This window comes from Labrus mixtus, chromosome 8, assembly GCF_963584025.1.
Source record: "Labrus mixtus chromosome 8, fLabMix1.1, whole genome shotgun sequence".
Lineage (NCBI taxonomy): Eukaryota > Metazoa > Chordata > Actinopteri > Labriformes > Labridae > Labrus > Labrus mixtus.
The window spans coordinates 9,384,278-9,397,713 of NC_083619.1; the positions used below are offsets into that span (position 1 = coordinate 9,384,278).

General features: G+C 41.1%; 2 protein-coding genes across 2 annotated transcripts; one reads left to right on the plus strand and one right to left on the minus strand.

Annotated features, from left to right (window-relative positions):
* LOC132978348 (zinc finger protein Gfi-1-like) lies at window positions 1-3,700 on the plus strand. The gene is made up of 7 exons (XM_061043477.1): window positions 1-145; window positions 1,116-1,503; window positions 1,610-1,801; window positions 2,215-2,627; window positions 2,818-2,955; window positions 3,078-3,243; window positions 3,353-3,700. The coding sequence occupies exons 2-7, from the start codon at window positions 1,392-1,394 to the stop codon at window positions 3,529-3,531; spliced, it is 1,200 nt and encodes a 399-aa protein (XP_060899460.1). The 5' UTR covers window positions 1-145; window positions 1,116-1,391; the 3' UTR covers window positions 3,532-3,700.
* A 775-nt stretch (window positions 3,701-4,475) lies between these two features.
* rpap2 (RNA polymerase II associated protein 2) lies at window positions 4,476-13,427 on the minus strand. Its single transcript, XM_061043503.1, has 12 exons — window positions 13,338-13,427; window positions 13,007-13,052; window positions 12,743-12,857; window positions 12,095-12,193; window positions 11,932-11,997; window positions 11,723-11,811; window positions 11,586-11,621; window positions 10,358-11,468; window positions 10,157-10,263; window positions 9,468-9,548; window positions 7,059-7,127; window positions 4,476-4,744 (listed from the first exon to the last, which is right to left on the minus strand). The coding sequence occupies exons 1-12, from the start codon at window positions 13,387-13,389 to the stop codon at window positions 4,600-4,602; spliced, it is 2,016 nt and encodes a 671-aa protein (XP_060899486.1). The 5' UTR covers window positions 13,390-13,427; the 3' UTR covers window positions 4,476-4,599.
* Window positions 13,428-13,436: the final 9 nt, after the last annotated feature.

The window sequence follows — 13,436 nt, forward strand, 5'->3', positions numbered from 1 at the left end:
AAAAGAAACAGAGTGTGTTACAGTGTGTATGAGCAGAGGGGGTTTATTGTGTCTCTATATCTCCTATGACTGATATTCTGACATTTAGACTGACTGTGGACAAAGTTGAGGACAGTGTCAGTGCTGCTGCTGCTGCTGCTGCTGTGTGAGTATGGCACCTGTGTTTCAGCTTCATGGCTTGGCTGTCTGCGCTTTGCTTGCAGGTCTCTCACTTGTTGCAGCTGCAACAAACAAACTCTTTTCCCACACCGGTGAAAGATCGATACTGCTCTGCTTTGGAGAGACCTTGAACGGAGCCCAAAATCTTCGCTATGATTTGCATTTGAGCTTGACAGATTTCAACGCAGAACTTGTTTTCCATAGGTCATTCATTTGATCTGATTTTGTATATTCAACTTATGTTGAATGTTGGCTATGTCATTTAGTGGACATCCTAATTGGGCCCTGCGGTCTGAGAGGGGTTTTTAATCATGTAAAACAATCAGGCTGAAGCAGTGTCACTGTAAAGTGAAACCTCGGCTCCCCACCAGCAGGCTGTTGTGCAGAGCGGCGGCGCGCGTCTCATTAACAGGATCACTTTACAAGCAGCCAAACAAACAGGACATTATCCAGCCTGCTCTGCCTGCAAGGACCCATCCACAAACACACGTTTAATGTCATAAAACTCACACTAGAGTTTTATCGGCCAATTCTAGACAACTGGTTTGATGGTTCTCCATAATCGAAGGTTTTGTTGAAATATTGTAATTTAATAGGTTTTAGGATTATACTTCTGGACCCTGATTGAGAAATGCACAAATCCAGTTCTAATTTATTTAAGATTTCCACGATGCTTGTTCAGCTTTTCCAACTTTGAGCTAACTGGGACACAGTTAAAGGTTAATATTTATTAATAAAAAAGTATTCAAATTAATCAACGAAACTTAACTTCACAAATAATTAACTATCTTGGGTGTAAAAAGGTCTATTCATTGTCCTTCCTGTAGTAAAATCTCTCAATCAAAACAGATTTGAACGATGTACTGAAAGCGTCTTTTATTAAACTGTAAAAAAAAAAAATAGGAAAATGCCATTGTACACTTTCTAATGTGATTTACTCTCCGTCACATTTGCAGATAAACCCAAGAGGACATAACATACGACATCTCCAATCCCATTTCTTCCGGGAGCCTCTTTTTGGGGGGACGGTGGTCCAACTTCTGGCCACCTGCCCAGTGACACCTGGTAAACGATACGGCCACTCTGCGCATGCGTAAAATGTCAAAATCCCAACGCAGTCTCGCCTGTCAACCAATAGTGTTCCAATCTGACCAGAGATAAAGTTGGAGCAGAGGAGTGAAGTCGAGTGAAGTGGAGGATTTCAGACCTGAGCAGACAGAAAGAATAAAAAAATGCCGAGGTCTTTCTTGGTGAAGAGTAAGAGGGCCCACAGCTACCACCTGCCCCGGTACCCTGACGATGACTACACCAGATTGGACACTATACTGGCTCATGTGTGTGCAGGTAGGTTTATCTGTGCGTAATTACGCACGCGAATGGTAAATGTCCTTTTTCTTCAGAAACCAGTTAAAAAGTCTTAAGAGTCCTAACTCTCATCTGCAATCTTTAGAGACCAAGTGTCAGGCGGAATTGGAGCCTCAGGACGATGTGAGCGCTGGAGATGACGAACTTTCACCCGGGTCCAATCTACTGTCCCCGGGGTCTCTGTCCTCGAACTCACCGATGAGCTGTGGAGGCAGCGTGTGTGACCGATCCTCTGACTTTGATTTCTGGCGTCCCCCGTCTCCCTCCTCCTCACCAGGTCTGTTTAAAAACATATTTAAACCACAACTGTTTTTAGAAGATTCAGAAGTGAAAGGCCTATAAAAAAAACAAAAAAAAAAAAAAACAGAGAAAGTGTTTTTGTGTTGCTGTTTTCTTAAATCGTAAATATCGTTTTACAGTTAGAACAGTGAACTTACATGAATGTCCGGAAAATGTGGTCAACATATCATACTCATCCTTAATAAATTTAACAAAACGTCGAAATATATCGATTATCTGTCACAAGTTTTTTTTTTTATAGAAAAAACACTTATTTACAATTCAATTAGATTGACGTGTTGCAACATTTTCATTCGAGGACCTTAGGGTGACCGTTTCTAAAATTACAACACGCCATGAACTGCTGTTCACCTTTCTACCCACTCACACCAAATCCAAATTCACTTCCAGAATCGGAGAAGAGCTCCACTTCCACGGCGGAGGATGGCCAACAATTCAACAGTCAAGTCTTTCCTTACTCCTGGACGGCCTATTCCAGCTCCCAGCTCAGGCATCTGGTTCAGGGGCCTCATCATCATCATCATCATCATCGTCACCTTCAGGGCCACAGTGGGGCTCACTCTCCAGTCTACGATGCAGAGGACAGCAGCACCAAGCAGCTTTACGCACAGAATGGCCCGACGGCCGGTTGTTACCAGGACTATTCTTCAGCGAGCCAACAGATCTGCAGGATGCGGGACCGAGAAGAGTTGTATCTGGATGTTAAACAGAACCCCCTCGGGATCAAAATCAAGTCCGAAAGTGACTTTATTTGTTCTAATGTTGAGCCAAGTGGATCCTACAAGTGTATTAAATGTTGCAAGGTAAGTCAAAGTTTACTGACTCATTACATGAACAACTTCACAACTGTTCTATTGTGTTTGCATATATCTTACAAATGATCTGAGCCAAATGTAGCCCTTATCTTTGTCATTTTAACAATAACATAAGTGCCACGCTATGAAATGTCGTTAGACCCTAATGGCTTAGGGTCATCCGTCTATTTTTCTATAGGTATTCTCTACTTCTCACGGGTTGGAGGTTCACGTTCGGCGCTCGCACAGCGGGACGAGGCCGTTTGAGTGCGGGATCTGTGGAAAAACCTTTGGGCATGCAGTGAGCCTGGATCAGCACAGAGCGGTTCACTCGCAGGTAGGTTCCAATTCACCTCAAATGGCACCGGAAAGAGTTTAGCTTTTTTCAAGGCCTTCCATATATTTTTGCAGTTATTCATACCTGTTTTTGTAATGACACTTTTTTTTTTTTTTTTTTAGGAGAGAAGCTTCAGCTGTAAAATCTGCGGCAAAAGCTTCAAGCGCTCCTCCACGCTGTCGACACACCTGCTCATCCACTCGGACACGAGACCTTACCCGTGCCAGTACTGCGGGAAGAGGTTCCACCAAAAGTCCGACATGAAAAAACACACTTTTATCCATACAGGTTAGACACTAAATAGTGATATAAATGCAAAATAAATGATAAATCCATGATTATCCGTGCGTCATGCGTAAAATGTCTCAACACTCATATATGTGATCTCCTGCTGCAGGTGAGAAGCCGCACAAATGCCAGGTGTGCGGGAAGGCCTTCAGTCAGAGCTCCAATCTCATCACGCACAGCAGGAAACACACGGGATTCAAACCCTTCGGTTGTGACCTGTGCGGGAAAGGGTTCCAGCGGAAAGTGGACCTGAGGAGACACAAGGAGACACAGCATGGACTCAAATGAGCAGACTTCGATGCTTCAATATGAAATCCTGCACTTTCAATGTTTCCCGACTGTGTTATTTTACTCTATTTTATGTTGAATTTAAACTATTTCTATTGTTGAATGCAGTTCATTATTTACACTGAGATATTCTGGTTGACTTTATGGAAATAAAACTTTATTTATCAAGGACATTTTAATATCATTATTAAAGTTATGAATCACAACAAAGAGGCTGTAAACAGCAGTTTAATTGATGATTTTTTCACTTTAAACTGACACAAACACTGGTTTCTGACAGTAGAACCCCTGCTTTGTCATAGAGCTCAGTTGCCTGTTTTTGTATGTTGGGATTTTACAAACCAACATGTGATTACTCTCTATATGATAAAAAAAAAAAACTTTTCTCATTGTTTAGATTATTTTCAAAATTTCAATCCTCATAATAGATAAAATAAATGCGACATGGTTGGAAATCCTTCATTACCTCAAAAATAAATTACGTTGGGAAAAACAAGAAGCTGTGCTGAGCCCTGTAGGCCATCAATCACGTCCCCAGTGCTGCATGACAGCTCCAGCTTTCTTGATCTCTGCACTATTAAAGAGAAAAAACGTTTTGCTGCATGCGCCACCTGCTCAAAACCAAATATTTTCAGACACACACATTGTTATCATACCCATATAACAAATGCCATTATGGTGCCATAAAGGAAGTCTGGAGAAATAGCATCACATTTATGACAGCAGGAGCTCCTCCAGCAGCGTGTCCACATGGCGTTTTGCAGGGGGAAAGCTGGGTGTGATTTATTTGGCCCTGCAGAGGTTAAACATCCAGGGCTCTAAAACTTTAAGGATCTGATTTGCACACCTCACCACAGATTGTGCAGACATGCTGCTGCAATAAAGAGAGACCTGCAGACTCCCCTCATGTATCCTGGATCAGATAAACCACAAGAGGCAGGAGCTTTAGTTTTCAAATTTATTACAACAAATGTTATTTGGGGAAAACAAACATACCCACATTTTTATTTAAATCAGTCTTAGATACTGAGTGTGTACTGGATTTACATATCTGGCTGTGTGCGTGTGTTAGTGTGCCGAGGTTTTATACATCCGGACTAAGTTCAGGAGGTCCTGCTCGTGTAGGCCTTGTTCCTCCATCAGTGTGTTCAGATAGTCGTCGGACTCCGGCTTCTTCAAAGCCTCAAGCACCACTGGAGAAACCTCAGACAACCTTAAACACAGAAACAGATTATTATACCAAAACAAGAAAGACAATCTAAGACCTTCAAGAATGCAATAACATTTCTAATTTAAACAAAGACAAACCTTCACACTGATTAAGTCTCTCTTGATATTAACTCATGTAAATCACATTGTCTTTTAGAACAACCTGACCATTCTGATGAGACATCTTGAAACTTCAATGACTAAAACAAAAACCAAGTGTTAAAACACCAGATTAAGGGGGATCTAGTTCTGACTCAGTGTAGTCAGTGAAGCTGTTATGACCAGTATCTGAACGTCTGACTGACACGAGAGAAATTCTACTGAATTGCTCCTTTATTAAGAAGTTGTAGATCCTAATGATGACGCACATCAAATAATCACATCAGACAATCTACTACAGCGTTTAAAAAATGTTTCCCACTTACAACATGCAGCTAGGCACACTTCCACACATGCACAACCTGAATTTATGTAAGAAGAAAAGTTATGCAGTTTCCACAAAGGGACCATTTTCTTAGGATTAAATAAATGTATTATGATCTATCAAATCAGCACAGATGACGCCCCTTTAATGAAGTCAAGTCCACAGTTTGCAACCTTCCAGCCGGTCTCCATCACCTCCCTAACCCCCTCCTCCCCTCTCTACCTGTCCTCTCTACCTGTGTGGAGGTGCACTGCTGCTTAATCTCAGGTTCACCCCGGGGTCTAGTGTTGCAGGGGGGCCATCCATTATTCAGGCGGGCTGAACAATAGAGGCCGGCGTAGCTCTGCAGCTGCCACGCAGCAGACAGATACGACAGAATACCAAATTATTCATGATGGAGGAATGGAAGGATGGAGGAGCTTGAAGTTAAATGAAATCATAGAGCAGCAGAGGGACATGTGACAAAGACAATGAGTGTGTCCAGGAGGGGCTGATTATCAAAGATCGATCAAAAAAAAAGATTAGAGAATTTAAAGGTGCATTGATTATAGTGCTTGTATATTATTAAAGGGTTCATTAGGCAGATTAAAATCAAACCTTAAAGCAGTGCTTTTTAGATTCATCTCTCTATAACAGTAAACATTATAAGAAACCCACTCAGAGGATGGGTAACAAATGTTGTCTATCTTCTTTTATTTTCCACACATGGATTTTAAAAAGTTTAAACAATACCAAAATGTTTTTTCTCTTCTGAAAATAACTGAGCATTAAGTTTAAGCTCCACTTTTTCCTTGATATGATTAAGTTGAAAAACTTTCAGTGGCTCACTTCTGAAATATAGAAATTAGAATGTTGTTCTTTAAAGGAGGGGAATTTACAAACAAAAGAGCCCAATTGATTTAAGAGATAATGAACTGTGTCTTCTACTGCACCTCCAACACTTATTCTACTCTTTGTTGTGTTCAAGTGAACACACAATGCAAGTCATTACATAGTTAAAAACAGACCAGGGGCCACAGAGAGAGTCGTAAATCTGAAACAGTCCAGCATCAGGTGAAAGTTTTCCCAGCCAGGCCAATTTAAAGTGCTCGGTTTTGCTTGGATGTATACACAAGAACTAGTGTGTGTGTGTGTGTGTGTGTGTGTGTTGAACTTTATTGTGTCCAGGGCCGTTTTTTGTGTCCTGCATCGCGGATCTGGAGAGAGGCAATTAGGTGGAGATAAGGCTGTGAGGCGTTTGTGTGTATAGACGGGAGCAGCACGGAACTGTCCATGAACTGCCAGTAACACACACACACACACACACACACAGACCATATGGCACGGACAAAACAATAATACCACACCTAATGTTCTTTTTTCAAATGCACCATGAAGCTGAAAGTAAATTTCAATCACAGTACAGTTATTGAGTCTTCCTGGTTTCTGACAAACAGAATAGTTGTGTGAAATTGACTGTTGTGTTGCTTTCATTGAGGACATTATCAATTACCAATCCATGCAACAGAAAACTCACATGAAGTCAGCCTTCTTTCCAACATGCACACATTCTTTACGCTTAATCACATCATGCACATTTTGAACAGTCATTGCAGAGAAGGTTGACCTTTGTTTTGTTGTTAACTTTTGAAATCTGCAGTTGTTGTAAAAAAAGAAAAAGAAAAACAACACCTTTTTTGATGTTTTCACACACTAACAGTTTCACACCCAGACAGTGAAGAATAGTGTTGTTTTGAGTTTGCTGACACCGTGTATTTCCTGGGAAACGATGCTCTTTATTTTCCTTGACATCGTTTTCTCTCTCTTCTTTACAACTGTTTATCTGGCTGTCATTGAGTATCCTGTAAATGCTAAGGTTACACACTCACACTCAAGAGACAAACTACAAACTTACAAATGGAGAAGCACAACAGCGAGGAGGGTCCACTCTGGAGTCTTGTGGATGATGTTTGTGTTGGTGAACCTGTGGTGTCAACACAAAAAATAAAGTTTTGTTTTTTTGATTATGTCATTAAGGGCAATCTTTCATATCGTGTACTGTTACAAGTGACCTAGGAAAAAAGAAACGTTCACATGGCCGTACAGACCCTAGAAAACTCTCGCAGTAATATAGCAGTGATGTATGTGTGTGTGACAGCAGCACTGTGTATATTGTGAAGTTTAACGCCTCATGTCAGCGAGCCCTCTGACAGCACAAAGAGAATTCCTGGAAGCAGGACTCCAGAGGTGTTACTCGCTCCACGGTGATTAAATGGCTGTGATGCTGAAAACATCCTAACCAGTCAATGGGAACACAGAGTCTGTATGTGGCAGGAAAAGTTCAATCTGATACAAGGTTTTGAATGAAAGGCTTCACTGACAACTAGTGGACAAGAAATATATTAATATTTTTGTATTGATAAATAAAAAACCTTGTTTAAAAGCTTAAGTGCTCCACCAAAACAAACGTCTGACACTTCCTTTGTCAGGTGAATCTTTTTCTCACAGCCCTTTCGGCAGTGAAGGCTGAGTCTGACATCTATATGATTATTCTGTTAGAGTGATCACTCTGTCATAACTTACTAGAAAACTTTAACTGAACAGAATTAATTGCTAAACATTGCAGAAAAAGTAAGGACATGTGTGTTTGGTAAATTTTTTCTTTGTTGTAACAATGCTTCTTGGCAATAAATCTTATATCGTTGGAAAGCCTGTTTATTTCCCTTTTAAATGGTGCCACATTTGTAAGGAACATGCATTTGTGGGATGAGCAGCAGAGCTGAGTATGTGTGTTGCGGCCATGAAAAACTTGCCAAATCTTCTCTGCCAATGCCAAAGACTCCTCCAAGATCACAACGCTCGCGCCCACAGAGTGGGGTTTATCAGAGACTACCTCCAGAATTTGGGAGTGGAGAGGATGGAATGGCCTGCCTGCAGTCCTGACCTAAACCCCATTGAACACTGGTGGGATCAGCTTCAAAGTGACCAACACAACCACATTGGCTTTTGCGACAAATGCTTGTTGAAGATTTGGATGCCATCCCACAGCAGTTTGTGACCAGCATGAGGAGGAGGTGCCAGGATGTTATGGCTGTGTATGGTTCTTCCATACACTACTGATGCTCCTGTTTGTTAAATGAATACATTGTTAAATTGCCAATATGTCTTGTTTCTTCAGACTTCAATCATCCAATCCACTAAACGACACCAAACAAGAGTCAACAGCAGAATAATCTGTTTGGCATTGGCAGAGAATATTTGGCAAGTTTTTCATGGGCACAACCTACACACTCAGCTCTGTTGCTCATCCCACCAATGCATGTTCCTTACAGATGTGGCACCATTTAAAAGAGAATTAAACAGGCTTTCCAACGGTATAAGATTTATTGCCAAGAAGCATTGTTACAACAAAGAAATAATCTACAAAACACAAATTTCCATTTTTTGGGTGATGTCTATTTCACACAACACTTGTGCTTATCTGGTTATATTCATCAGCTTTAAAAAGAGGATGTTAATGGTTTCTAATAGCTCCACCTGTCTTTGGCCTGGCATCCCGGCAACTGCAAGTACTTAGTTCTGTCCTTTCATATTTTGACTTCTCGCAACAAAGGGCAGCGGTGTTGGTGTCTCTAATCACATTCAAGATTAACTAAAGCAGCTACATGGAATTGAGCCAAAATTAATGTTTGTAAATGTCTGCTGTGAAAAAGAGAGGTATTTATTACAATTCCTGTTGCTCTCATGTTTCATGCTGACCAGTAGGGGGCACCAAAGTTCTATTTCAAACCCTCTCAGTGTTGAGAAATGCAAAAAATATCAATCATTGATAATGACTTCAATACTCTTTTTATTCTCACAGTAGAAGAGCAATCTCGGGAGGATTAGATTAACAGTTGTTCCTGCAAAAAAAAAAAATAATGTCTCTAAAAATATATTTGCATTGGAATAATGTAAGATTTTGTCGTAGTACATTTTTGAAAAGTTTATTATTTAGACAATTTATCTTAAGGATATGCATATACATTTGATATACAATGACACAACATAATTCCTGCAAACGTGAACCTTGATGCCCTGTCAGCAGAGTGTTACCTTAAAACTCACGGCAAGAAAGCCTGTTTTGTGACACATCTGAAGTTGCGTGTGGGTTAAATTAATCAGTGCAAAAAATTGTGCGTGTGTTACTGTGACCTTCTGCTGCAGAAGACCTGCAGGGTGAAGTGTTTCTGTGTGTGTGTGTGTGTGTGTGTGTGTGTGTGTGTGTGTGTGTGTGTGTGTGTGTGTGTGTGTGTGTGTGTGTGTGTGTGTGTGTTGCACTGACCTAAATGTTCTGACCAGGTTGTTCAGGTCAGTGGAGACGTCACTCATGGTGAGACACAGCGGACCGACAATGTTTCTGAGACTGCACAACACAGAGAACAAGCAAATATATTGAAGGAGAGATGAAAATAAACATTAAAAATGTTTAAACTGAGCAGATGTGTAATTTCAAGAAAACCAATAAATAGACCTGCATTAAACAAATATCTATATTTATCTAGCCCCAACTGTTAATATCTTAATATATGAATATATGATTGTTATTAATCTGTATTGTGTTGTTACTTTTCATATCCTCACAGTAATTATTTATTGATTCATTCTTGTGTAATCTTTCTTTATTTCCTCATTATACTAACACATTTCATAGAGGTATTCTTCTTCATTGCTCCTGTGCTCCTAACACCTATAAGGGTGAATGCTGACACTTCAAAGGACCAGCAGCTTGATAGGCATTGGCCCACATGTGTAAAACAGTTCTATTTCATAACAGCTCTCTCGAGGTTTATTTCAGTTCACAAATGTATCAGCTAAGCAAAGTTACAAAGTGATATGGTACAGGCGCACAGCTCAGAATACAAACATTTATACATGTTTTTTAATGTCTGTATTTAAGTTTCTACATTCAGTTAATGTGCATGCACTAATTCAACACAATAAACCCCACAGGTTAAAAGCACAAATACACACCAGCTGTTGAGTTTCTCCACCGTGATACGTTTCTGGATGAGCTGCTGAGCCTGAGAGTCCACAAGTGGCAGAGCGGGGTCCTTCCGGCTCTGCTCCTCGACTGAAACCTTATGGGAGAACAAACATGATGTGTGAGTGCTGGGGGGGAAAAAAACTTATAAATCTGTCAGAAAGAGAATTGAATAGATTCGATTCAATCACCTTGTCGCTGCTTGACTCCTTTCCCTCCTCAGGCAGGATCCAGGTCCCTTTATAAAACTCCCTCACACTCAGCTCCAGCTGCTGAGTCTCCTTCCTCAGCGCCTCGTAGTCTGGAGCTGCAGCAGACGGTCTCTCCTGCACCCAGGCATCAACCTCTCCTGTAGCCTCATTTGTCACCTCAAGATCGTCTTCATCCAGCTCCTCGTCCTCTTGCACCTCTTCTTTCTCTTTAACATCAGCGAAAGGAGCGCCCAGAGAATGATCAGCGCCGTACAGGAACTTCAGAGTGTCGTCAGTGCTCCACTCCTGTAAAGTCCTCCTCAGGCACTTGAGGAGATTCAGGCGGATGGATTCAGCTCTGGCTCCAGCTGTGTGGTTCTTGAGGAGGTCTTGTAGCCCCGCTGCCCCTCTTTTACTCATACCAACCTGGGTGATGTTGAGGCCCGGTTGTTCTGTCAGGACAGTGCTTTGGCTGTTCAGAGTAGATGAAGGGGAATGTTTGCTCTCTGTTGTCTGGGTTGACTCTTTAATGGCTGCAGAGTCGAGAGGATGTGATTTTTCTGATTGTTTGGCTGTTGAGTCGTCAGGCGGGGGAGCAGTGGGAGTGATTGTCTCAGATAAACTGCACAAATTCAGCTGAATTGTAGCCTCCTTCACATTAGGTTCTTCATGCCATCCTTCCTCCTCTGTCACCTTCTCCTCATTAGGTTTGTCTATGTTTAATGAGAGCTGAGGTTTTGGGTTTTCAGGGTCAAATTCTGTTTTACATGAAAGAGACTGCTTTTTGCGTTCATCTTTTGTTTCCTCTTCAACCCCCTCCCTCCTCTGTTTCCTTTGCCTCTCCATTCTCCCTCCTTCTCCTTTTACACCTTCATCATAACGTTTGGGCAGGTCACCCCAATGCACCCTGGGTCCCTGCCGCTTCGAGACAACGCTGGAGACAAAGTCCTGCTCCTGCTCAATGTCGCTATTGTCACTGTGATTTCGGCTGGCTGCATCTCGATGCTGCTGAGAGCAGTGAGGGTCCTCGGGTCGAGCAGCCAGCGGGTCCTCGACGTCCTCCTCTTGAAGACGCTTCTGTGACAGCAACACCTCCTCACCAGAACTCCCACTGCAGACACAGGTTACATTTGTTCTGTTTCATTACAAGACCAATGTCACTTTTAAAACACCTAAAAGTTATGATGTTGATTTATGAAATATAAACTTTGAAGAAATAAAAACATACCAATCTCCTTTCTTCATCAATTTAATTTCTGAAGGACTGCCAGTGAGAGAGAAAGTCACATCAAATATGTATAAAAGGATTACATTTATTGATCAGTTGCTATGAGGACAGAGGCGGAAACATACAACAACACATACCTCTCGTGATGCCTGAGCCAAAGAGGTGTTGTTGATATTTGTAGCTCAAACTCTTTGGATGCTTTGTAGCAGAAGTTACTGCAAAAAAGCTGAGCAGCAGGGAGAGGTCAAAAACATGAAGTTCATTCAGAGAATCCCTCAGAATTCATAGGAGAAAGAATAAAATGTTATTTTGTAAAGCCATAAAAAAAAAAAAAAAAAACACTTACCTTGCGCTCTGTGATGTTGTAAACCTTATTTGACTTGGTAGAAATTTTAAACTGTTGAGTTGGGATCTAAAAAAAGATTTTAAAAAATGTGAGCATAAAAGATGAGATACAAAGAGATGTATTACTTAAACAGAACAATGAAGAGCGATGAAAAGTTTCTAACCTTGTCCAGTTTTTTTGGACATATGGGATAGCCACAAAGTTTAGCGATGGACCTCTCCTCCACAGCATCTTGGTAATTAGCAGGAAAAATGAACCTTGCCTGTGTGAAAACAGAAACATGAGGCCACGGGGGGTCAGTTTGACAAAAATGCAACTTTTCAAATAAAACTCTTAAACCACGTAAACTGAAAATGTTTCCAAAACTAAACTTCTTTGCCATGTCTGAAAAAAGGAATCGTAGAGTTGAAGGACACTAGTATTAAAAGGGAATCGTCCCACTGTTAATTCATATGTCACATCTGTCTCACCTGTAGTGATCTCAGCATAATGAATCACATTTAAATGGTTTAGAGATGGGATACTAACTACAAGTGGAGTCACAGTATGACTCCAGTTATGTTGAACACTCAGTAATAAATGTCAAAAAAAGCCTTAATTTGTCAGGATAGAACCCATACCTCCTAAGGACAGAATAATTATGGGACCACCAGGATATAACAGGAAGAAATAACAAAAAGCAAAGTCACCCTGGTCTTACTGCAGTTTTGGATTCAAGCTTGTACTGAATCCAGCACTTGTCTGACTTATGTGGGTGGTTTTCTGTGTAAGCCGTGCATCAATGCTACAAACTGGAGCTGAGATGACATACACAGTCAACCAGGAAGTCTTCAGTCACTCTGTCCTCCAAGAGACGCTCCACCACCTTCAGGGCTCTTCTATCCAACTCCACCCTCTCCCTCAAGCTCTCCTTCAACACCTCTGCCCTGAAACAACCACACACTTAACATATTAGGGAAACACACACACAGGTTGTTACATGGTTAAATATATTAATGAAACTTGCTGTAGAAAGCTATATGCACATTAGTTTCATCACAACTCTAAGATCCCATTAAAAGAATCCCTGTCACACCTTCTAGCTGCTTCTTCTTCAGTCAGTGTTTTGCTGCTTCTCCCACCTGTAACACAAAATGAAGAGTAAAACATGGTTAAAGTGTTTGTATGACTGATTGTGTACAATGTGAAGATGTGTTGTTGTAAAACATGGTTAAAGTGTTTGTATGACTGATTGTGTACAATGTGAAGATGTGTTGTTGTAAAACATGGTTAAAGTGTTTGTATGACTGATTGTGTACAATGTGAAGCTGTGTTGTTGATACCTCCCTAAAGCAGCACATAGAGCATGTTTAAACTGTAGAGCTTAATGCTGACACGAAACAAACATAATATGACAGTAAACGAACCTTTTTTGGTGTTTTTTGCGGTGGATCCACTAAGTATGCGATCCGTCTCCATGCTGTTTCTGTTTTCTACGCTTTTAACTTTGACCCGTGACGTGTGTT